The following is a 25649-nucleotide window of genomic DNA, read 5'->3' on the forward strand; positions in this document are numbered from 1 at the left end:
GACTTTGAGATAGCTACCACTAGACACAAATCTGTATGTGTATATATGTATATATATATATATACATACATATTTACATTAGTGACTTGTTCCCTCTTTAACCCAGATCTGATGAGAATAGGGTTCCAGCACTGCAGCCCTCCACTCCGACCTGTTTCCTCCAGATCAGTTCTTCCTCTCACACCTCATAATCACTCTTTACTTTTTCCTACACAATTTTGCTTTTTAGGATGACCCCATCATATTCAGTTGAACCCCAAACTTTCTTTCGAATGACCCAAGTACTAATGACAGCCTTAAGAATACTGATAAACATTTCTGCATATAAAAAGTAAATAGTTTGACCTTATTGAATTCCTCATAATTGGTTTTTAATGTTTACCTTATATTTCTCCTAGGTCTTATATGTCAAATTTTCCATTAAGTTCTGGTCTTTTTGCAACAAAAACCTGAAAGTCGGTCAGTTCATTGAATCTGTATTTTTTATCTCTCAAGATTATACTTAACTTTTCTGGGTAAGTTATTTTCGGCTGCAATCCCAGTTCTTTTGTTCTTTGATATATAGTGTTCCAAGACCTAAAGTCTTTTAATTTAGCAATTGCTAGATCTTATGTGGATAATTATGGCTCCACGGTATTTGAATTGAATTGTTTTTTCTTGTTGCTCATAATATTTTCTCCTTAACCCAAGGCTTTTGAAATTTGGCTGTGATATTCTTATAGGTTTTCATCTTGGGGTCTCTTTCAGTGGATCAGTGGATTTTTTTTCTATTTCTTCTGTTTCTATTTCTTCTTTCTTGTTCTAAAACTTCAAGACAATTTTCTTTTATTATTTATTGTAATATTGTATCAAGATTTTCTTTTTTATTATAGCTTTCAGGTAATCCGATAGTTCTTATATTTTCTCTTCTTGATCTGTTCTCCTGATAAGTTATTTTTCTTATACAGTGTTTCATAGTCTCTTCTATTTTTTCATTCTTTTGATCTTGTTTTATTATTTCTTGGTATCTTATAATGTCATTCACTTCCCCTTGCCCAATTCTAGTTTTCAAGGAATTGTTTTCTTCCTTAAGATTCTGGACCTTTTTTTTCCAGTTGATTTACTTTCTTTTCATCATTTTCTTGGTTTTCTTGGATTGGCTTATTTTTTTCCTACTTTTTCCTCAGTCTCTCTTATTTGATTTTTGAAGTCCTTTTTAAGTTCTTCCAAGAACTTTTTTTGGGCACGTGACCATTTGACTTTACTCTTTGGGGCAGGAGAGGCTTTTTTTTTGCTTCAGTATCCTCCTCTGAATATGAACCCATAGTAGCTGTCTATGTTTGGGTTCTTTCTTCTTTTCTTACTTATTTTTATTTATTTTATTTTTAGTAGCTTAATATTATAATCACTTCCAGTCCCAGGGTGTGGGAGATGGTACCTCTGTCCTCAAGTCCTCCTCACTGTTACTTTCTGAGCTTTGTCCAGGGTCCAACCTCAGCCTTCCTTGCCCCCTCCAAACCACAGGTAGAGCCCCCAGCCACACCATGCTGAAACTCTTGCTCCCTGAAGACCCTCTAGTGGCTGTAACCTTTAGTTCATTCTGCACCACTGTTTCTGTACTCACCAGGCGTGTGCTAGTTTCTTCTTGCTTTCAGCTGCCATGAAGGACTACATCTCGCAGTACAGCTGGATCTGGCTACCCTCAGCAGCAGGTCCTTCAATCTTCCCCTGCTCAGATGTCTGAGCCCCCACACTGTGAGGTAAGAATTCCTAAGGCTGAGGCTGAGGCTACCTCCTAACCAAGCTGCCCCCGAGGCTCATCGGTTTTTGTTTTAGTGGAGATAGCCTGTTGCACTTCACTGAGGCTGAACCGCTGTCCCTGGGGTCTTACCTTGGGTCTTCTCCAGTTGTCCCAGGTGGACCACTGCTCCGCCCCAACTCTTTTTATTTTTGCCCCTCTATACTTACTCTAAGGTGATATTTTTGTCTTGCATGAGGAGGAAATCTGGAGAGCTCGGAATTTTCTGACCTATTCTGCCATCTTCCTAGAATCCCGCCCCTTGCCCAATTTGGGGTTTTCTTGGCAAAGATACTGGAATGGTTTGCCATTTCCTCCTCCAGTTTGTACAGATGAGGAAACTGAGGCAAGCAGGGTTAAGTGACTTGCCCAAGGTCACACAGATAGTAAGTGTCTGCCACGAAAATGGAACTCAAGTCTTCCTGACCGCAGACCCACTGAGCCACCTAGCTGCCCCACGGGGTAGGTTGCAGGGAGAGAAAATAGATTTTTTGTTCATTGAAAAATGATAACTTAAATTTAAAAACAAAACAAGACTTGGGAAATTGATTGGATATGGCAAGGATTGGGGGGGAAGGAATATGAATGCATGGGAGTAAAGAGTTAAAGATTCCTGCTTGATTGTAACTCTTACTAACTGGAAGACTAGTAGTGTCCTTGACAGAATTAGGAAAGGCAGGAGTAGGAAGCAGGTTTTAGGAGGAAACATAATGAACTCCGTTTTGGACATTTTGAAATTTCAGATGCCTATAGGAAGTCAAGTAAGCTGTTGGAGACTAGAGCTCAGGAGAGGAAGGGGCTGGATATGTATATTTTGTTGTTTTTAAAATTTCCTTTACACCTTATTTGGTTAAGAATTCTCCTCTAGATATAGCTGTTAAAGGTATCACCTCTTGTTCTCCTTTATTACTCTACAAATTCCCAACATTTTAAAATGACAAATGTTACAGAAATAATTAGGCAATATTCAGAAAGATGTCACTTGGAGAAACCATGCTTAATTTTTTTTTATTTTTGCCTGAAATACACAATTAACAATGATAAGTAACTTGAACTTTATGGGCATTTAGGGAGAGCACACATACGTTGTGACAGTCTTTCAAAATAAAAGTTTTAACAAACAAATGCAAGCTGGACACCATTGTTTGATTTTCTTTTTAGGTCCCCACTGATTTGAGGTAGAAACAGTATTTCATATGCAGACAAATATGTTTCATCCCTTAATAAGGCTAAATATTATTCAATATTCTTATACCTAGGAGAAATTTGAGCTGGTCACCACTCATAATGACACTTGGCTACTTGCTCAGGATATCTTTCTATGATAAATAAACCAATGCCAAGGAAATTTTAAACAACAGAGAAAATGAAAATACTAGGCCATTGTCAGATCTCTATGAGGTCAAGGACCATTTTTTTCACATTATTCTGTATCCCACTGAGAATATCACAGTGCCTTGGAGAAAGTAGGCACTTAACACATACTGATTAAGTGAATGCTTTAAAATAGATGCTGTATAGGACTTTCAGTGCATAATGATCTCAGTGGAAAATGAACATTGATTACCCATTCTCATCATGAATGGTCAGGAAGCTGTTTGCAAAAATGCAAAATGAAGTTCTTTTTGTTCTGGTCTGGCCCTGTGCTTTCACCAATGTGGACTCCCACTATGGACACTATCCACTGATTGAGATCAGCAACTGACTTAAAACTTCCAGTCTTAGAGAATCTCCTGGGACATTGAAAGGTTAAGTGATTTGCATGTGGTCACATAGTCAGTATCTTTCAGAAGCAGGGTTTGAAACTCAAGTCTTCCTGAAACATAGCCTCTCCTGAGGTGGTTTTCAGGAAAATAAATTTTACTAAAATTCAGCTTCGGTTTTAAAGAACCACATGGTCTAGCTAAAGCTATAACCAAGGAAATAAAATCCCCTGTTAATTTTTCAGTAAATAGCAACAGCTTACACTTTTCCTTTGGCATCGGTTACCACCAATAATTTCAAACAAGTTCTCTCTAAGCAAATGACAAAAAGAGTGTTTCTACCTTAAATTATCCAGGATTCTGTATGTGTGTGTGTAACATATAAATGGACACACATATATGTCTATGTAAATATATAAATGTGTGTGTGTACTAAAGGAGTCCTTGTGCTAGTGTTTTCTACCATTCCTCTGCCCCCCATAGGCACATCTCTTAATCTGTACCTAGGCAGGGATTCGCATTCTCTGCTCTGAGCACCTCTTCCCCCCACCCCATGACTATTTCACTTTCCAGATTCCACAAATCTGGGCCTTGTAATAGGTAGGAATCTAGCCCATCGTTCAGTGACAATGCTAACTTCCTTTAATGGTCTTTGTCACACAGCAACAAGCAGCATCTTTAAATGACAAAGCTTCCGCAGAATGTTTGACAGCATGATTAAAAGATGCCTCACGAACCCTGTACTAATTCTGTTGAACATTTGTTTTAAAATGAGGTATGATGTTTACAAAAATCCAGAACTGAGATTGTTTTTTAACATGACATCAGTTACCATCAATAGTAAACCACAGCCCTGAAGCTGTCTTTGGTGGTTGATATCTGGTTTTTAGGCGAGTAGCTTTAGAAAAATGCTTTGACAGAAGCACACAGTGAGCCAATTAGTTATTATAATTACATGAATTCCTTTAAACAAAAAGCAGACTCCTCCTGACATGTTTATCATAAGCTTTCACATTGAAAAGTTAAACCACATTTGACTACCTTTTTATTCCAATGCTACATCCAATATATGGCTATATATACACGTGCAATATTTAAATATACAAACATATATTATCACTACATTTAATCACTTAGGAAGAATCTTATTATAGGCTATGCATTTTTTACAAGACAAGATTTGAGTCACTTTGTAGATAACATACATTCACATTTAAAAATATAAAATCACAAGGAAATTTAAGCGCTGCAAACCAGTGAAGTAATGCCTGTAGTCAGTCTTTCCCCCAGACTGTCTTTAAGCAGTTCCATATTCATGCGCCCAGGCTGCCTAAGGAAAAAGAAGGGAAGGAACAAACCAGATGTGTGTGATTAGAATATTTCTCTACTGTGCAATGAGAGCCAGTGGTTCAAAAATCCAAGACTATCAACAAACAAAAAGGACTTTGTAGGTATGAAAAGGGAGCAGGAAGGATCTTAGGTAGGAAAATGGGAAAAGCACTGAACAGATTCCTATTTGTGCTGTGTTTCCAGCAAAATCCTCTAACGAATCATGGTTGTTTTTCCTATTGTCTCAGCTCAGACTACTTTCTGGTTCTGTTCCTTCCCTCTGTCCCAGTGGAGAATTGAAACCAGTGACCAGATTGACACAGAACTGCTATAGCACAATATGACAGCTCCCATCATCCCACCAAGTCAATTCCAGAAGCAGGTTGGCCACTGACAGCTTAGAGGTCATTCCATGCATTTGGAGTTATATCTTGGTGGATTAGAACCTGCCTAGATAGTTCCTCAGGGTTTTTGGAATCATGGGAAAACAGAATCTGGGAAGAATTACAAGTACAAATAACATACTTTGTGATGCGATACTATATGGTGGGATGTAGCAAGTTATATTACTCATAACCACTTGGTATATAAAAGACACTATCAAAGATATGTATGAAAGGAGGTGGATTGGTGATGTGTGGAAAATTACAGGCAATAGATGGGCAGCCTGAGGGGGCAGTATTGGTACACTCCTTCATTACTCTCTGGGCCCCACTCCTGACTCTCCAGACTTCTTTCGGCACAATAATGCAGCAGCCCCTGTGGCCCCTTCGCCTGATTGATCAGTTCTTTGAGGGCCCTCCATGTTAAGGAAAGTGTCCAGGCCAGCCATGTTCACTCTTTCATTCCTTTCTAAGTCTTGCTCTTGACTCTTTGGCTTCTTTCTCCACCATGCTGCCTCCACAAGGACCTTCTCTGCCCTTGCTCCCTACTTTACAATTTCCATTTGTGTGTTGTCTTCCCCTATTTGAATATGAGTTCATTGAAGGCAGGGACTGCCTTTTTGCTTGTATTTATATTCCCAGAGTTTAGCATAGTGTCTAGCAACTAGTGAGCTCTTAATAAATGTGTATCGACTTGGTACAGAACTCTGCCCACCAAATTTGCTTAATTTGAATACTAAAAATTATCAATAATCTAGCCTGGGGTGGGGAACCTGCAGTCTTAAGGCCACATGTGGCCTTCTAAGTCCTTAAGTGTGGCCTTTTGACTGAATCTTGATCTAGCCCATTGGGTTGATATTATGTGGAAGGTTAATGTGACATTATAGACAAGAATTGCATAGACTGAGAAGGCCTAGATGGGTTTTGACCTATAGAAATGGCCAGAGAATCCACAGATTAAAAACCGGGATACATCAAATCAATAAATTTATCAGTAAGTTTTTTTGGGGGGGTGAGAGACAATTGGGGTTAAGTGACTTGCCAAGGGTCTCACAGATTTGAACGCAGGTCCTCCTGACTCTAGGGCTGGTGTGGTGCTCTATCCATTGTGCCATCTATCAGTAAGTTTTAATTAAGTGCTTACTATGTAGTACCAAAACAAGGTCCTAGCCCTGCTTTCAGGGGTTCATAACACCCTCAAGGGAGTGGATCATTTCTAGTACTGGGATGAAACAATGCCCTAATCAAGAACCTTGCCTGCCTTATTATAAGTGAATTATAAGTGAATAAGTGTTATGATATAAGAGGTTCTCATGAATACTCTTTTCTCCAAGCATCTTTCCCTCTGATGCCTGACATCTTAATACTGAGTATTCATGGTGGGCCAGGGGGTAGGGTAGTTAAGTGCCAAAGACAAACTTTACTTATGTCACAATTTTGCCCACATCCCTTTTGTTCCTAGAGCAAACAGTAAAAATCTTATGGTTCATTAGACCCAGACTGCAGGGAAGTCCCAGACTGGAGGTTCTCAGAACCTTGGGGAAATAGGACCAGGGGGATGGAACTATCTAGGTTCTTGTGGACACATAGTAGCTAAGAGGAAAGAAGTAAGAGAAGGTTATATAGTCAGTGTCATAAAGTAGAATTTATGTTGGTTTGGAGTTTTGACCACTTGGAAAGACAGGAAACTATTCAAGAGAGCACCGGGAGCATCGCCAAACCGCCGCCTAGACAGCATGCTGTCAACAAGGTGGGTTTTCACTGGGATAAACAGCTAGAGATGGAGATCTCTGTGTCCTCATTAGATCTGAAGAGTTTTTCTAGTCAAACATATGCAGTTATAATGAACTAACTGATTTCTATAGCACATTTGATTGAAATGTTTTATTGGATCACTCCCAGCCAATAAGCTATTCTTCATAAAAACTGGAGTGTCAGTGAACTATGGACACAGCTTGTTATTGAGTAAACACACCAAATTTTCATTTCTCACATATAGTACAGTTAGCGGAATTTGTGTGTGTATGTATAACATATATACACATACAAATATTTACATATTTCATTGTATATGAATCTTAGTTGCTTTGTTAATGCTATGTATTATACTAAGCTATGATGACTAACACTGAATAGAAGATTTTATTAGAATAATGATTGAATTTCACATCTACTTAGCTTAGAAACAAAAAAATGGAGCACCAGTATATAGTTTCATTCACAAGCTTTGAGAAATTATAATTGCTATTGTCTGAAGATATGTATTCATTACATCTTTCTAATAAATAGAAGTTTCTTTACAGAGCAGAAGGGAGACTAAGGTTGTGAGTCTGCTGAGGCATCTCCCGGGGTGGGTTTTTCTTCTAGCACAGAATGACTCAGAAACTGGCCTGTAGCACCGATGTATAATCTTGATCGCATGGGCCATTTCTAAAAGAAAAAAAATATTCAAATGAGATTCAAAATATCACCACATATATATTTAATTTGCTTACTGATTCCTGAAATAAACAGACCAATTCAATAACCCTGAGAGAAAAATGTCCAGTTTCGGAAACTTTCTCAACACAAATATTTATCATTTTTTAAAATACCCCTCAGAATTTACCATCCCACCCCCCAACTAAACTATATAAAATGTATCTACAGGTGTGCACCAAGATGTTTTTATTTTAAACCTCATTATATTTGCTATTGGACAGCATGGCAGCATGATGTACTGGACAGAGAAGTGGCCCTACCAGGAAGACCTCAGTTCATGCCCTGCCTCTGACTCATACTGGTTACATGACTTTTACATACATATTTAACCCCTGAGTGCTCTAAGCAACTCTCAAAGATTATAAATTGTAGATAAAGTACTAACCTGCATTGGTAGGGGGACTTTCCTTATCTGAGAATTCCCTTTGCCAATGACATCACAGATCCAGGTCCTATTCCTACATCTGGTCTAAAACTTCAGTTTAGATGTTGGGAGTGGGGATAGGAAGAGGAGAATGAATGGCTCAGGCCTGTAATGCCTTCTACTGGAGAGTCTGAGGCTGGTGATTTACTTGAGTTTGGTAGGGACAAAGGTGGTCACACTAAGTCTGGCACCAATATAGTGGTCCCCCAGGAACAGGGGAACCACCGGGCTGCCCAAAAAGAGGCAAACCAGACCAGTTTGGAAACTGAGCAGGTCCAAGCTTCCATGCTGATCAGCAGTGAGGTCTGGTCCATGAGACCCTGCTATACTTCCAGCCAAGGTGAGATAGAGAGAGCTGATCTCAAAACAAACAGCGACAATAACAACAAAACCCAACAAAACACCAACAGCAGCCCTCTAAAAAAAACTATACATGATAGTATCTACACAATGCCAAACCATTATAATGAAAAATTTAATCATCCAGATGTTTTACCTACTTGATAGCAAACATCTGTATAATTGGAAAGATCAGAATGTCTATTGTTGGGTTGATAACCACTTGAGGGATTACATTTTCTATCTTTTAGACAACTATGTCAAAATTATTTAGATATTGTTTATACGTTTTTGTTATGTCTGTATTGATTTCTATTAACGTTATTTTAAAAATCCATTCAAACCATATAATTTAATTCTTTCCATCCCATAGAAATTTAATAATGAAATTAAAAAAAAAAACTTATGCTACAAGGACCCTATGGACTACAAGGCCCCTAATGGCAACATGGCCAAACAGAGTACCGACCTTAGAGTCAGAAAGACTTGGATTTGAATTTTATTTCAAACACTCATTGGCTCTGTGACTATTAGAAAGTTGCTTAAATACTCTGAGCCTTGGTTTCTTCATCTATTCAAAAGGGAGAATAATACTTGTTGTTCCTACATCACAGAGACATTGTAAAACTCGGAGGAGCTGTAAGCTTGAAAGCGCTTTGCAAATTATTTTTATTAAGAGAATCATCTCAGAAGAAATATTTTGCCCATAATGTAATGTGCCTTGAAATAATCTATGCCTTTAGCATCCTTCATGAATATGATCTTTGGAGAGTTTTCTAGCTATGCTATTTTTTATACATTACCTAAAAAGAGGATGCTAAATGTAACAGTAGGGAACACTGAGCAGAAATAAGATACTTCTCTTCCAATTAATTAATTACTTAATTAATCAATGAGTCAATTAATGAGTACCACAAAGTTCACACAACCATTATTACTCCAGTTATGACACAGAACTGTGTTGTTTATATCATGTAAAGGTGCCCTCAACTCCCATGATTTCACTTAGCATGATTCTACTAAAATGTAAAAATATATACAAAAACATGAAAATTACTTTTATGTGTAGTTGCAAATGGTACACATTTCCAGATACAGTGTTCATAATAGACTGTAGAAGGTATGGCAATAAAATATTTTTAGGCTTTAAGGAAGCAGTTTGGGGTAGCATATAGAGTGCTGAGGATGGAGTCAGAAAGACTCCTGTTTCCAATATTCACTAGCTGTGTGACCCTGGAAAAGCAAGTCACTTAGCCTCTATCAGCTTCTCTTTCCTCATCTGTAAAAATTGAGATAATTATAGCATCTACCCCACAGGGCTGTTGAGAGGATCAAATGATATAAAATATGTAAAGCACTTTGAGAACCTTAAAGTGCTATGTAAATGCTAGCTATTATTAGTATTATATGTCTTATGAAAATCAGTCCTGTTACTTCCTGGTCCCATGGCATACATCTATATCTACACCAAGGTCTCCACTATGAGGCTATCACCAGGACACTAATACCTGGCAATTCAATTTACCAAATACTTAAACACTTATAATGTGCTAAGCTCTAAACTAGAGATAAGAACACATAAAAGGACAGGAATAACATAGCACAACAGTGAATGGAAATCGATGCTCAATCAGTGCCTTAAACTAGACATCAGGAGGCCTGGGTTCTAGACCTCTGTCACTCACTGGCTCTGTTGTTACTTAGTAAAGTGACTATATCTTTGAGTCTCAGCCTGCTCATTTGTTTTTTTTCCTCTCCCACAATTACATGTAAAAACAACCTTTTAACATTCTTTTTAAATTTTGAGTTCCAAATTCTCTCTCTCTCCCACTCCCACCCCCAAGATGGCAATTTGATATAGGCTATACAAGTGCAGTCATGCAGAGCATATTTCCATATTAGTCATGTTGTGAAAGAAAACACAGACTAAATTTTTTTAAAACCCACACAAAAAAAGAAATAAGTAGTATACTTCAATCTGTTTTCAGACTGCATCAGTTCTCCATCTGGAGGTGGACAGCATTTTTCATCATGAGCCCTTTGGAATCATTTTGGATCATTGCACTGTTGAGATTAGCTAAGTCCCTCACAGTCGATTATTTACAATGTTGCTGTTATTGTGTACAATGTTCTCCTGGTTCTGCTCACTTCATTTTGTATCAGTACATGTAAGTCTTTTCACAGCCTCCGTAAAGTGAAGGGGGTTTACACTAGATGAGGGGTTCTTAACCTGGGACATTTTTTAAAAATGAATAACTGTGTTTCAATATAATTTATTTCCTTTGCAATCCTATGCATTTTATTTCATGCTTTTAAAATACTCTTCTGGGAAGGAATCCATAGGCATCACCAGATTGCCAAAAGGGTCCATGACACAGGAAAGGGTGAGAAATCTTGTACCAGATGATTCTTTTCATTCTTTTTTTTTTTTTTTTGCAGGGAGAGGAGGAAGGAACTTCACTTTGGTTTTAGTATTCTTTTCATTTACATTGTTATAGTCATAGTGCCTTTGGCTTCCCTAGTTCTATTTACCTCCCTCTGTATCAGTTCATTAAAGCTATGCAAGTAAGTTCTTTGAGGGCAGATGATATTTTAATTTTTGCTTAAATATTCCTAGTAGGTAGGACAATGCCCAGCACATAGTAGGAGCTTGCCTCATACTTCATTAATTTGTACACCCACATCTGCTTAGTCATTGCCCAATGGATGGAAATCTACTTTGTTTCATTGTTTTCAGCTCCAGCACAATTCAGAGAGCATTTTTTGTTCTTCTTGTTGTTGAGTCATTTTAGTTGTGTCTGATTCTCTGTGACCACACTTGAAGTTTTCTTGGCAAGGATATTGGAGTGCTTTGCCAATTTTTTTCTCCAGACCATTTTACAGATGAGGAAACTGAGGCAAATGGGGTTAAGTGAGTTGCCCAGGGTCACACAGCTAGTGTCTGCATCTGAGGCTAGATTTGAACTCATGAAGATGACACATCCTGATTCTAAGCCCAGTGCTCTATCCCCTGGACCACCCAGCTGCCCTTCACATAGCATAGAGTGGGTATTTAATAAATGCTTATTGATTGAAAACAGCAAAAAAAAAAATCCAACCCAATATGATCGAATATAATGTCTGCTGTTTGTCATTTAAAGCTCTTCATAACCTTGCTACCACTCAAGTCTTCTTCTGTTTTTCTTTTCTTTGCCCACTCTACCATGGTGATTACCTGCTTACTATTCCCTGTACAAGACACTCCATTTTCTGTCTTAGTACTTTAGCCTTGGCTGTCCCCCGCACCTGGAAAGCCCTCCCTCTTAGCTTTCTATGGCTTCCTTCAAGATTCAGTTCAGATCCCACCTTCTGCAGAAGGCCTTTCCCCCCTTTCCTCCAACACCCCTACCCCAGAGTCTTTCCTTCTGAGATTCCCTTCTGTCTCTTCTTTACAAATCATGTACTGCCTTATCTCTAGGGCTGCTAGGTGGCTCAGCAGATAGAGCATTGAGCCTAGAATCAGGAAGAGTCCTCTTCCTGAGTCCAAATCTGGCCTCAGACTCTCACTGGCTATGTTGACCTTGGGCAAGTCACTTAACCCTATAAACCACTTCAATATATTTGTCAAGAAAACCCAAATAGCGTCACGAAGAGCTGGACAGAACTGAATAACAACGACAAAACCTGGTTATCTACATGTTGTCTTCCCCAATTAAAATGTGAGCTCTTTGAAGACTGGGATTGTTTTCTCTTTTCTTTGTAACCCCAGTGCTTAGCAAAATGGCTGGCATGTAGTAAATACTTAGTAAATCTTTGTTTTTTGTTTCAGTTAATTGATCGAACTGATCATGAGCCAGAAATGTGGGAACTTTAAATTAGACATTTCAAAGAAAATGAATTGGCCACTTTGGCTAGTCGACATGACACTAAAATAACCAGTTGATTTCACTCTTCAAATGATTATTTAGCATCACTTTGAAAAGCAGCAGAAGGATGAGTTATCATGCAAAGAAAGCTGGACTTGGAGCCAGAAAACTTGAGTTTGCATTTTGTTAGCTGCAACTGCCAACCACAAATCACAACTGCAGGGAGTCTTGGTCGCCTCATATGTACGATGGAGATAATATTGGTATTACCTTTCTCAAGGGGTTGTTGTGAAGTTCAAATGATATAATGTAAATAAAAAGGTGTCACACACTTTAAAATCTACATACATGCAAATGAAGGAAATGAACACAATCCCAACAGGAATATTTCCTGGAAAGATGTATACTATTTTGAAATATAGCAGATCCCTAGTTGAATGGCAGTCTGGTACAGTGCTTCAAGCAGCCTGAATCAGGGAGAACTAGGTTCAAGACACTCTGGGGTTTGGGGATTCTGGATATTTAACCTCTCAATGCCCCAGGCTACTTTCTCAGACCATAAAAGGCAGAGTAGTTGCTATTCTGAATGAGCAGAAGTTTCCACAATTATTTAGAAATGTTTATGCACACTGCATTTTTAGATGAGCCAAATGCTAAGTTAATAAAAAACCCCAACAAATTAATATCTTGAATTTGCCAGAAAAACTAACCTCTAGGAGCATACCTCTAGACATAGCCTTTGCCTTCTATATCACATCTCTGGCATTTCTACCATGAGAATTCTTTCTCTTTTTGTCAGTTGCAGGCTATCTCCTATAGTGCTATTCTCATAGTAGGTGCATTGAATTGAATTAATGGTTGACTAACGATGACTATGAGACTGTCAAGAATCGAGAAAAAGAATTTATCTTCATCTCCCTGTTCTCAATTACTAGGGTTACAAAATTACCTACTCACAACCACCATGGTTTATAGAAACTGGAAAATTCAGGTAAACAAAATATGTCTGATCCTTACGCATTCCAACTAATGGCTTAGACTAAGTATTTAAAGATATATTAAAACCAAAATCCATAGCAGTTTATTTCAACGATGTCTATCAAATTTTTCTGCTCAGAACCCCCTTAATGTTTGATTTGTTCCCTTCTTTGTATTACTGTTGAGTTATTTGTCTCATCTTTCCAGCTAGAAAAATAGCTCTTTGAGGAAAGAGATCTATCATTCATTTCTGGAAGATCTAGAATAGCGTAAGTACCTAAAAAGCCTTAATAAACATTTGTTGAATGGGTGAACCTATTTCAAAATCAATTGCTGTGTTAATAACAAATAACTATTGCTAGTCAGCAAAACTCCGCAGTTTCCTTATGAAATAATTCAAGTGAATTAAGGAAAGAAAAAAATCCCTGTTCTGCTAGATGTCAATGACTAATGTTACAGGGCTATAAATGGCATATAGATCAAAAGTGAAAACAACTTGAATTTTTTTCTAAAATTATATGGTGCATGGAGCAGTTAAGTAGAGCAGTGGATAGAGTGCCAGACCTGAGTTAAATCCAGCCTCAGACACTTTCTAGCTGTGTGACCCTGGGCAAGTTACTTAACCCTGTTTGCCTCAATTCCTCACCTGTAAGATGAACTGGAGAAGGAAATGGCAAACCACTCTGGTATCTTTGCCAAGAAAGCCCCCAAAAGGGTCAAGAAGAGTCAAGACATGACTGAAGTGACTCAGCAACAAAAATAACAAAGGATAGTGAATGAATGTCAAATGATTATTGCAGGAGGGCAAAGATCACAACCAACCTCATCAAAAAAGCACTGATTTGCTAGTTGCCTCTACTGTACTAAGTACTGGGTATAAAAATGCAAAGAGTGAAACAATCTCTGCTCTCAAGGACCTAACATTGTATTGCTGAAGATGGTCAGTATGTGTCTAAGTAAACAAGAAAAAAATCTTTGGAGATGCAGCTTGGTGGTGACAGAAAATAGAAAGTACAGAATCTGGAGTTGGGAGACCCGAATTAGAGTCCCAGTTCTGACGCTAGCTTTGTCACTCTAGGACTCATTTAAGTTCTCCGTCTTCAGTTTTCTCATCTGTAAAATGGAGATAATACAGAGTGATCCAAAAATTTTGCACAGTTTTTAGCTATTGGGGCTTAAAACTGCACTAAGATTTTTGGGACACTGTACTTCAGAGAGAGGCAGTTTCTGGTTCTGGTTCTCGCTCTGCCTCTTCAAGTCCTTACACATACTTGCTGTGTAACCATTTCAAGCCACTGTATCCCAGACACCTCTCTTAAATTATGTATTACAGATGAGTTGCAGATTTCTGTAAAATGGAAGAAAGATTTCACAACAATGAAATCACAAGTTTAGACCACATTACTTTACTTCCTACCTCACAGGATTGTAGTGAGGAAAGCATTGGATAAATGTTTGCTATTACAGTGAATTATATTGTGCACAGGGATATGCTTAATGGATACTTTTTATTGTTATTTAAATATGCTTGCTATTAAAATAAACTTTTAGACCATATGGTAAGTGCCATTTTAACATGTCTAACAATAATATGGTTGAGTAATAGTGTAATGTATATGGAAACAGTACAATGTAATATTATAATTCCAGTATGAATAACTTAATGAATTTTAAATTTGTACTCTCTTAGAATGTTTGTGCCTGAGCTTCCCTTCCCTCTCCTCTATATAGTTTCTATACTTAAAAACAGAAATGGCTTGAGTTTATCAGTCTCTTGGATTCCATTTGTATAATGCCCCTTTGTCAAAACTTTCACTATTTTGAGGTCACTTCCTATTGGTGGCTCTCCTCTGTAGCATATTGTAGTGATTATTAAAGGTTCAATTATTACTTATTTCTGGTTGAACACTGACAGTGGACTTGGTATTAAACTGACTATAGAGGAAGGTCAAGTTCCTGTTCACTGATTGTAAAATCTCATTTTGTTGGTCCCCTTCTCCCTCTGCACATTGAATCCAATACCAAACTGAAAACTACAGAATATTTTAAACTATTTACTTTCACTGTTTTACTAAAATAAAGGAATTTGAAATAAGAAAATTGAAATTTAAAAAATTAAACTTTGGAAAACCTATGAAGAAGACATTCTTTTTCCCCCTTTTTATTAATTTATTTTTAGTTTTCAACATTCACTTTCACAAGATTTTGAGCTCCTAATTTTCTCCACATTTTTCCCCTCCTCCCACCCCAAGATGGCGTGCATTCTGATTACTCCCTTCCCCCAATCTGCCCTCCCTTCTATCAACCCTCCCTCCCATTCTTATAATTAAGATTTTTTATTTTTAGTTTACAACACTCAGGTCCACATGATTTTGATTTCCAGATTTTCTAGCCCCCACTCCTCCCTCCCCAAGATGGCATGGAATCCCATATATCTTCCACATATAACTTCTCATTGAACTTATTTACATAATAGTCAAGTTGTAAAGAAGAATTATGACCAATGGAACTTCCCTTCTATTTTCTTGTAGGGCAAGACAGATTTCTATATGCCATTGCCAGTATATCTTATTTCCCAGTTGCAAGTAAAAACAATTTTAACATTCATTTTTAAAACTTTGAATTCCACATTCTCTCCCTTCCTCCCTCCCCACCCACCCTCAATGAGAAGACAAGCAATTCAATTTAGGTTATACCTGTGTAGTCATGCAAAATACTTCCATAACAGTCATGTTGTGAAAGGCTAACTGTATTTCCCTCCATCCTATCCCACCCGCCCCATTTATTCTATTCTCTCCTTTGACCCTGTCCTTCCTCAAAAGTTTTTGCTTCTGATTATCCTCCCCCAATCTGTCAAGAAGACATATTCTTGACAAATACCTAAATAAAAGCTTTTAAAAATGTATCAATAGGAGAAAGAGTAGGATTTAGTGTCTAAATATAATGAGGTGGTAACATTTTACTGAAAAGCTGTGGCCTTTTTTGGATATGTAATTATGGTAGCTAAAGAATTATTTTGGCTCACTTTGCAAAGGAATGCAATTGTGCTATGGAATAATTGTGTTATAGAAAGTTTGAAACTGCTGAAAAAAAAAAAGAACTGATCCCATGTGTCTCAAATATGTTTCAGCTTGTTACACTGATGTCATAAATAAATATCACAGTTCTTTCAAGTCATTCACTCAATTTCCTCCTGACTTGGTAGGAGCACTAATATTCGGGTGTAACCTACTTTTAGAGTTTTTACTATACTTGCTGCTTCATACTTTATGAAAATATCTTTTTAACCTTATAGAGCTTTTGGGGGGAAAATGAATATGATAGCATCTGAATTTTTCTAATGTTTTATCAGAAAAAGTCACATAATTTGTATTTTTTTGAAGGATGGTGGAACATCTGGAGGACTTCTCTGTTTACACCCACTGCAGCATCTACTCCTTGGGTAGACTGTGCTGTCCTTCAGCATCCCTGGTACTGTAGTATCATCAGCATTGATGGTTGATAAAGGACTAGAGGTCCGTATTTTAAATGATACTTGAAAGATGTGTGACAGTTGAGGAATGGCTGAATAATCTGTGGTATATGAATGTTGCGGAATGCTGTTTTGCTATAAGAAATAAGGAAAAAGATTATTTCAAAGAAACATGGGAAGACTTCTATGAATTGATGCAGGGTGAAATAACTAGAACCTGAAGAACAATTTATACTAGCTGTACTCAAATTTGTTGGTCTTGAGACCCCTTTACATTCTTAAAAATTATTGAATATTCCAAAGAGCTTTGGTTTGTGTGGCCTTTGTCTAGTGAAACTTGTTTCACTATAAATTAAAACATCTTAGAATTATTATGATAATAATTTTGACCTCAGAGACCCCTTGAGAGAGTCTTGAGAACAATTAGGGGGGCCCTGGACCATGCTCTGAGAACAATTGATTTATACTATAATGTCTTAATTACAAAAATGAACAATTTTGAAGATTTTAATAAACCAATGAAATGAGCAGGAACAAAAGAACAATTTACATAACACCGTAAAGACAAAATAAAAACTTTGAAAGCTGTAAGATTTATGATCAATATAATGACAAGCCATGATTCCACCGGATAGATGATGAAACCTCCTGAGAGGGTGATAGATTTTGGATGCAGAATGAGATGTGTGTATTTGTATAGAGTCAATGATGGAATTTGTTTTTGCTTGATTATATTTGTTACAAGGAAATTGTTTCCCTTTTCTAAATTTTAATGAGTTAGGATGTGGGAGGGAAAATAGCTTTCTATTAATTGAAAAAACTTTTTAAAAAAGAAAGGGAATTGCTACAGCTGTGAAATGTTACTGTGCCCTTTCTGATAAGGTCACTATATTATTAGTTTTATTTACTTGTTTTACTTGTTATGACACCTCTTATGGGGTGGAAAAAATCTGTAGATGTTTATAATGTAAAAACAAAACGTATCAATAAAACTTTTTAAAGAAAAAAAGATGTGTGACTTCTGCTGTGTAAGTGTTTTCTCCACCGCGATCTCAACTCCTCACCCTTAAATGACAACTTTTCACACAGGGGCGTTTTAATCTGTCCTTGACACGTTCCTAATTTGTGACAGGGGTCGTCTGAAATACTAAATGTTAAATGAATTGTGTGCTTTCTAGTTTCTAAAGTGCTACACCAGATAAAGGGAATTTTCTCGGGTAGCTAGGGTTTTGCGAACGATATTTCATTTAACTAATGGGAAATTTAAAAGCTTCGATGCCATCCTAACCATCAGGAAATGCCGTGATGCAAATAATGTGATATGTAAAAACAAAAACAACAAATGCGGAGGTTAGAAACCTCCAAAAAATTCACTTGCGGGTAGCCGCCGAAGTATATTGGAAACCAATATCATCTAAAAAGAAATCGAAATCAGAGATGGAAGAATAGCTGAAAAACACGTGTTACTAGTCTCTTCCAACGCCAACAGTCTTCGAGGCAGGGCGCCTAAGTGCACTTTCCTTAATAAAGCGAAAGCAAAGAAAACTCCCACTTAGTGACGGAATAGGAAGAGGTGATGAGACAAGGCAGAGTATGGAGAGTCCCTTGTGGCCAGTGGGAAGAGATCTTTGAAAAAACTGGCGGTGTTTGAACACAAAGACATAGGCTCAAAGAGGAGACCTTGGGGAGCACCCAGTCCAACCCTCTCATTTTACACAGGAAGAAACTGAAGCCCTGCGAGATTATAGCTTAGCTAAGACCACACAGCTTCTATGTAGCAGTGACGAGACTCGAGTCCTCTGCCCATAGATGCTCAAATCTGTTACTATACTTCATAGAGCGCACCGCGTAACTACCTATCCCTTACCCCAGAAGCAACGGCAGGTTCCTTGCTTGTGGACAGCTAGGAGCTGACCATAAAAAGGCTTATATGTGACCAAAGGGAGGGGAGGAGGCGCAGGATCTGAAGGAGGGAGATCCCAGGTTCTGCAAGTAAAGCACATATGGAATAATCCTGACAAACAATGCTTTAACTTTGCCCCGTTTCCAAAGTCCTAATATGATCTATTACAGTTAAATGTTGTATCTCCCTTGCAAGGCTGAGACCAAGAGTTAAGAATAGAATCTTGTCTAAACTTTGCGTCTCCCCCAGTGCAGTGCACGGAGCTCTTCACTCATCAGCTGCTTAAAGAAATATTTACTGAACTGAATTGGTTTAGATTGGACGAGACTCGAGCGCTCTCGTTCCAAGCGGACTGGTTTTCAAGCTCCAGGATGGAACCCCGGGGCTGCGGGAGCCTACCTTGACCGGATGCAAGTAGCCATCGCCTCGTAGAGCTCCCAGCCCTGGGTCTGAGGGCGCGTCCTCCTCGTCCTGAAGGCTGCGGGTGAGGTGGGCGATATAGGTGGTGGCCAGCAGTAGCACGTCGAGCTTGGAGAGCTTGGTGTCTGGAGGCACAGAGGGCAGGGTCCTCTGAAGCTCCAGGAAGGCATGCCGCAAAGTCTGCACCCGACTACGCTCCCGGGCAGCGTTCGCAGCGGCCGGCCTCCCGCTCCCTGCCCGGGGTCCTGGCCCGGGCGCGACCGGAGAACTGCCAGCGTCCCGGGCAGCGGCCGTAGTGGGGAACGGCGGATCAGACTCGGGGCTGGATTTGGGCTGGCTGCTCCCAGAGCCTCTGCTGCTGCAGTCCATGGGCGTCTTCTTAGGCAATGAGCTACTTGATCTACCTGCAAACTGCAACCTGCGACCAAACAGAAACAGCCATGAGCCCGGCTTGGGGCCACTGCCCACCTCTGCCTGTCCGCAGCCGGGAGAGCACTAGCTGAAGTGGCAGCTGGACCGGAAGGGAGACAGGCTAGCGGAGCCCTCCTCCCCTAGATGGACATCCATCTATTCCCCGACTTCTAGAGAACTAATGAACTAGTACGAGGCCCCTTTCCAGTGTGCACAGTTCAGGCTTCTGGCTTAGCCAGGAGAAGCTTCTGAATTCAATTACCTGGTAAACCCAGGTCCCAGTCTTATACCCGAAAACATAACTCTTAAATATGCAGCCTGGGGCATCCAGAGAAAAGCCGAATTGTAAATTCAATTAAGCATTCTACCCAGGCACTAGAAAACCATCCAACACCTCAAGCTGTACTTTTCCCGTTGGCTGTTGTCCCTGATAATCGAAAAGGACCAAAATGACATTAAGATGTTGGGGTCAGAGTTGGATGACGAAACGAGTATGAGCTCGGAAGGTTCTACCACAGGTCGGGCACAAATCATCAGTGTGAACATTTGGTAAGGAGATGTCTCGAAATTGCTTCATTACATACTTTGCAGCGAAGTTTTAAAAGATAAATTTTAATGAGACAATTTTTTTCGGATCTTTCGGCAAGAGACCAACTTCCAGTGAAAAGGTTTAAAGGGTCTTGAGAATTTCCCCCCTCCGGGATAAAAGTGGTCAGCAGATTGGCTCTGCAGTGGTTATTGAACTTTTCCTCTCCTTTACCTGAGATAAGGAACTCAGAGGTGTACCCACCGAAGGAAAAAACAAAATACTACTGGACACCTAACTCCAGGCTCTGAATAGCTGTTCTTGGTTACACGCTTTAAGTGGAGGGATGGAAGTTATTCCCAGAATGGGAAGCCATAAACGAACTGACTAGAGACACAGTTATAGAGTCCCTTGCACACTACTATACTCACTTAATTTGACTCAGTCTCGTGCCACTGATAGATACATAATCAATAATCGATCCCGATAGTGAACTTAGCCCTGTCACTGCAGGTACCACCGGACTTTATAATCTTAAGTGACGTTTTCGAAGCTGCCTTTTCATTTCATTCTGTTCACTCCTACCTCCTCTCCCACAGCTGGTAGCTGGTTTACTTGACTAGTGCCTTCCAGGGGTGGGGAACCTTCGGCCTCGAGGGCACATGTGGCCCTCTTGGTCCTCAAGTGCGGCCCTTTGATTCCAAACTTCACAGAACAAATTTCCCCATTCCTGAGACCAACCAATTCCACCCAAAAGAAAAAATACTTTCGAATTTATCGGAGTGTTTCCAAAGGTCTTACTCGCTGTCTAATGTGTCCCTCTGATTACGTCCATCTATTACCGATTAGGAAACTCTCAGAGATGTGAAATCATTTCCTCGAGTTCACATTTGCAGCTAGCAAGAGGCAGATCTGATTTGAAAATTAGTTGCCTCGCCCCAGGTCTCTGCTCTCCCAACTACATCCCCTTGCTTTCCGCGGAAAAGCCAAACTCAGTGCTTAAAACAAAACAAACAAACCTCAAGCAATTCAGTCAGGAAATGATACTGTAAAGAATCAGCTGATGCAGATTTACTTATTTAAGTATTTGAGTAATCCTGGGCACGTTGCTCTGATCCTCAGTTTCCTCATTTGTAAAGGTCCCTTCCAACTGAGCCCATGATCCCATACTCCCCTTCACCCCGCGCCTGTCTGCCAAAGGGGAGGGCAAGGAAAGCGTAGGGCGTAACTCTCTGACTTTTAGATCATCCTTCCGAGGAAATATTCTCATGCAAGGCTCAGTAGGAAAGGAGGGGACAGAGAAGATTCCCCAGCATCAGTCGCAAGTGGGGAGCTGGGCGAAGCTCAGCCCGCCGCACCTCACGCAGCCCACCTCCTCGCCTGGCCCCAGCTAGTTCAAGTAGGGCTGGCGCATAAAAAGGAGGGAGGAGGTAGAGGTACGGTCTCTAGAGGGGATGAGGCTAGAGGGGATGGTCCCCAGGACTTGCTGGACTGCTCTTTGCCCCGCTGCTCACCTTTTCTTCCTGGAGCCGTCGGGAGCGAGGCTTCCCCTGAAGGAGAGGGCACAGCTTGGGAGCTGCCTGTCTGTCCTAGGTCGGGTGTACTCTTCGAGGGCCGGGTCAGTCTGCTGGCTCCTCACATTGCAGTTCTTTCTGCTGGAGCCTCGGGTCTGGTCGCCGAAGCGCCTTTTTATTAATTACTGATGGTCTGGTTTGTTTGCGAGGTCTCTCTCCATCCGCCTACAGTTGCAAAGGACTGGGAAATCCGCAACTAACTACCTGAGGGTCCCCTTCTCAGGGTTGCCGCCCCTTTCCTGCCTGGAGAGTCATTAATCAAACTGCTGTTGGGTGGGAGGAGGGAGGAAGGGGGAGAATTGGGGGCTCCCACTGCAGTCTGACAGCCGACACCTCCCTCCTCCCTCCAGGAGTTAAGCGAAGGTGGGGGGAGGGGTCACTAGCTATGGTTGTGACAAGAGGCGACCATAGTCCACCACCACCAGTCAGGTTCTTTCCCAGACCCTGTAGTCATGCTTGGATTGAGGGGAGCCTGCTCAGCAGTATCCAGGGTCCTAAGCCACTTCCAATACTATCCCAGCCATCCAGCTGGGATAGATTCTCACTCTTAGGACACTTGAAAATCCCTTGGAGAATAGAGACTTAAAAATACAGATCTTAACCAGGCAGTTTCTTGCTATAGCAGGGAGAGATATACACTTCTGGCTCAGCCCCTCTTTAAAAACACACACACACAAACACACACGTGTATATATGCACTTTTATATACATATGTGTGTGTGCATATGTATATCTCACAATGAACATGGGCATCTCATTATATAAAAGTATATAAAGAACAGAAAAAGATTTTTATATGAAACTGTGACTTTCTATTACTCACTTAAAAAAATTGCTAAGCAGTATGCCGGTAGTAGTTAGCCAGTTTGGGACTGGGAAGACTCTAGACCTGCCTCTCATACATTCTGATGGTGTAAACCTGGACAAGTCCCTTACCCTCTCAGTGCTCTAGGCAGCTCTAAAGCTTAAGTTTCCAAGAAGGTTCTGACCTGCATCAAAAGAGGGAATTTTCTCATATTGGAGTTCCCTATACAAATGAAATCACAGGACAATACCAAAAAGGCCTTGCTTGTTAAAAAAACAAAACAAAAAAACCTTTCTGCTCTCTTCTCTGGTTTGTCATTTTAAGCCCATCAAACATTCCATCCAATTCTGGGAGTGTGGTTGAAACTACCCTTACATCATCTTTTCAGTATTTTGACAGCTAATCTCTTCGAAGCACTAGGACCAACTATATCTCCCTCATTCAGACTCCTTCTTCCTTCCTTGTTCCCCCTGCCTCATAAAATCCCTGACTTCTTTTCAGATCCAGTTCAAGGACCACCTCCTCCGGGAGACCTTTAGTAATCTCCACCTCATCAACTGCTTACACCTCTACTGCCCATCTTTATTCTATGTAGATATATATACACACACACATATTCATACAGACATACACACATTTGTTGTTGTTTCAGTCTTCTTTGACTCTCCTTGTCCTGTTTTGGGGTTTTCTGGCAAAGATATTGGAGTAGTTTGCCATTGCCTTTTCCAGCTTATTTTATAGATGAGGAACTGAGGCAAAGAGAGTTGTTGTGTTTGTCCTTTTCGAAGACGACCATGACATCAGGGAAATGATGACTTTGATTTGAGTGATGGAGGGTTGTTCAAGGTCACCAGCCTCATTTCTCCTCCAGAGCCATCTGGGTCCAGTGGCCTGATATTCACCAGGATGACTGGAGATGGCCCAGGATGCAATGGGAGACCCTATCCCTTTTACGCTAAGGCCTTTTGAGGTTCTCACTTTGAGTGAGGTAACACCCATTCAGTGAATGGGCCTCTTTAAAAAGTCAGTCAAGGGATGGCCCCTTTAATGAGGAAGAAGAGAAAGAAAAAAAAATCAAACTGGGAGGGGAAGACCCTCAGGGTTGCTAGTCAAAAGAGAGATAGTTACCATTGACATTCACTCTGAGCCAGGAGGGCCCAAAATATAGCCATTAAGTAGAACTTGGGCAGGAACCTATTGTAGTCCAATCTATAAGCCTCAGAGTGAAATAAATGACTTGGCCAAGGTCACACAGCTAGTAATTGTCTGAGGCCAGATCTGAACTCAAAGCAGAGGAATCTTCTAGACTCTGGGGCCAGGGCTCTACACACTGCACCACTTAGCTGCTCACACACACACACACACACACACACACACACACACACACTCTCTCTCTCTCTCTCTCTCTCTCTCTCTCTCTATATATATATATATATATATAATGTGTATATGTATGTATATATATGCATATGCATACATCCATGCATACATACATATATAAGAAGCTATAGCACGCCAAGTGGCCATACCCCATGGAATGGGCATATGAGAAGAATTTGTGCCAACAGCTATGAAGCAGGCATTGTGGAGTGCTTAGAGCTTGGTCAGATATTGAAGAAGCCAAGGTCACCCACTATATCCCAGGCCATCATCAGTCATCCTGACTTTTGTCTTGCCACTGGACTTCAATGAAACTGGAAGAGAGAGTGAGGGCTCAAATTTGAGGCTCATAGATACTGAAACACATGTGTAGGAAACACATGCATCCAAGGGGGTAGCTCCTGGCCCCAGGAGTCTTTTTTCTTCCTTCAAAGTTCTCCTCCAAGTTCATTTCTGGGTGTGACAGAGATGGACAAGTTACTCTTGCTGTAAGACGGATTTTACACTGGGGTCTGTGGCCAAGTTGATTCACTACTAAGTTAAGCCAAGCAGCTCAATCTTCAGAGTTAGATGCTCACCAGACACAACTGCTATAGCTACTAGCACCCCCTGCAATCAGCTCCAGCTGCTGGGCCTTTTAGGGCTCTTCTGAACTTTTGAACCAAACAAGGTTGTAACATAGAACCTTCCATCTCTAGACAGTCATCTGCTTAAGATCGGGAAAGAATAAATACAGAAGACAAAAGAAACAGAGGCACCATGTGTTCACATTCACATAGTAGTTCTTTGGGGAGATATGGCAGGGGCTGCCACTGGCCCTCCCTCCACCCCACTCCTCAAGGCTCACAGAAATTCAGGGCCAGGAAAGAAAAGTGCAAAAAAGGCAGAGGGAGGAGACTATCAATCCTTACACATTCAAACTCAATTTCAGCTAGATGTTTTCAGGCTCTGAAGCCATTTAAAATATTCATCATACGGCACCAGCCTGTTCTGGAAGTATGCTCACCAAACCTTAATTACAGGTTTCAAAAGTTCATACATTATGAGTCAGAAACAGGACAAACCCAGGAGTGCCTTGCTCAAGGCCAGCTCTTTATCCACTACTCCACACAGGTGCCTCCATATTAGGATTATGAATCTAATCTGGAAAATGTGTCCAGGCTTAGACCGTGGAGTGATTTTCAAAGAGGAATACTCATTCCTAGACTTGTTAAGAAATGGAGGGACGGAAGTAGAAGGTAGCCTAATAATCTGAGATGGTGAGAGATTCTGCCTGGGTCCTTTTTTTGGTCTGTTACTAACTGGCAAACATGAGCAGTTGCTTAATTTGTTAGTGTTCCAGTTTCTTGTATAATTGTGGAGAAAAATAATTTGTTCAGCTGGGGGTAGTAAAAATATGCCTGGATTAAGAGTCCAAAGACCTAATATCAGGTCTTAGTTCTGATCCTAGTAAACTCTGTGACTTTGGTTGCTTTTTTTGGGTGACAGATTTCTCCCCTGTAAAAAGAAGGGCATGTAACCAGGTTGGATGGTCTCTTGGGTCCCTTTCCAGTTCTAACACTTCTAATTCTGTGAAGCATTTTGATGACTCTGAATTTCAATCTTAGGTATCAGAGAATATTTGATCTTAGGCACGAACTTAATTTCCATTCGCCAGTACTAAATAGAAAGGTTTTCGTTTATAAAAAAAAACACAAAATTTTGTTGGCTCAAAATGTTTTTGGAGGCTGCGTTTAAGCTCTTTATTTTTCATAGTAAATAGCAATATAATGACTAAGAAATAAACCAATCTGGTCTTCAAAATAAAAAAATGAAAAGCAATGATACTAAGTAAAACTCACTTTCAGGATCTTAAAAAGAAAGTATAAAAAAGCAAGCACTAATTTTTCCCTCATAATA

The 25649-nt window shown here is 40.0% G+C and overlaps 1 protein-coding gene across 1 annotated transcript; it reads right to left on the reverse strand.

The window, feature by feature from the left end:
• Positions 1 to 2793: 2793 nt before the first annotated feature.
• On the reverse strand, positions 2794 to 21799 carry TCF24 (transcription factor 24). The gene is made up of 3 exons (XM_036751159.1): positions 21506 to 21799; positions 19034 to 19472; positions 2794 to 7622 (listed from the first exon to the last, which is right to left on the reverse strand). Exons 2-3 carry the CDS (start codon positions 19421 to 19423, stop codon positions 7509 to 7511), a joined length of 504 nt encoding a protein of 167 aa, XP_036607054.1. The 5' UTR covers positions 19424 to 19472; positions 21506 to 21799; the 3' UTR covers positions 2794 to 7508.
• Between the last annotated feature and the right edge of the window lie 3850 nt (positions 21800 to 25649).

Source organism: Trichosurus vulpecula, chromosome 1, assembly GCF_011100635.1.
Source record: "Trichosurus vulpecula isolate mTriVul1 chromosome 1, mTriVul1.pri, whole genome shotgun sequence".
Taxonomy (NCBI): domain Eukaryota; kingdom Metazoa; phylum Chordata; class Mammalia; order Diprotodontia; family Phalangeridae; genus Trichosurus; species Trichosurus vulpecula.

Bases quoted from the DNA above. Each gene is read 5' to 3' on its own strand.
- TCF24 (XM_036751159.1), bottom strand. From the start codon at position 19,423: ATGGACTGCAGCAGCAGAGGCTCTGGGAGCAGCCAGCCCAAATCCAGC. The intron at 7,623-19,033 runs GTAGGCTCCCGC...TTTTTCTTTTAG, and splicing joins GCTACTTGCATCCGGTCAAG to AAATGGCCCATGCGATCAAG.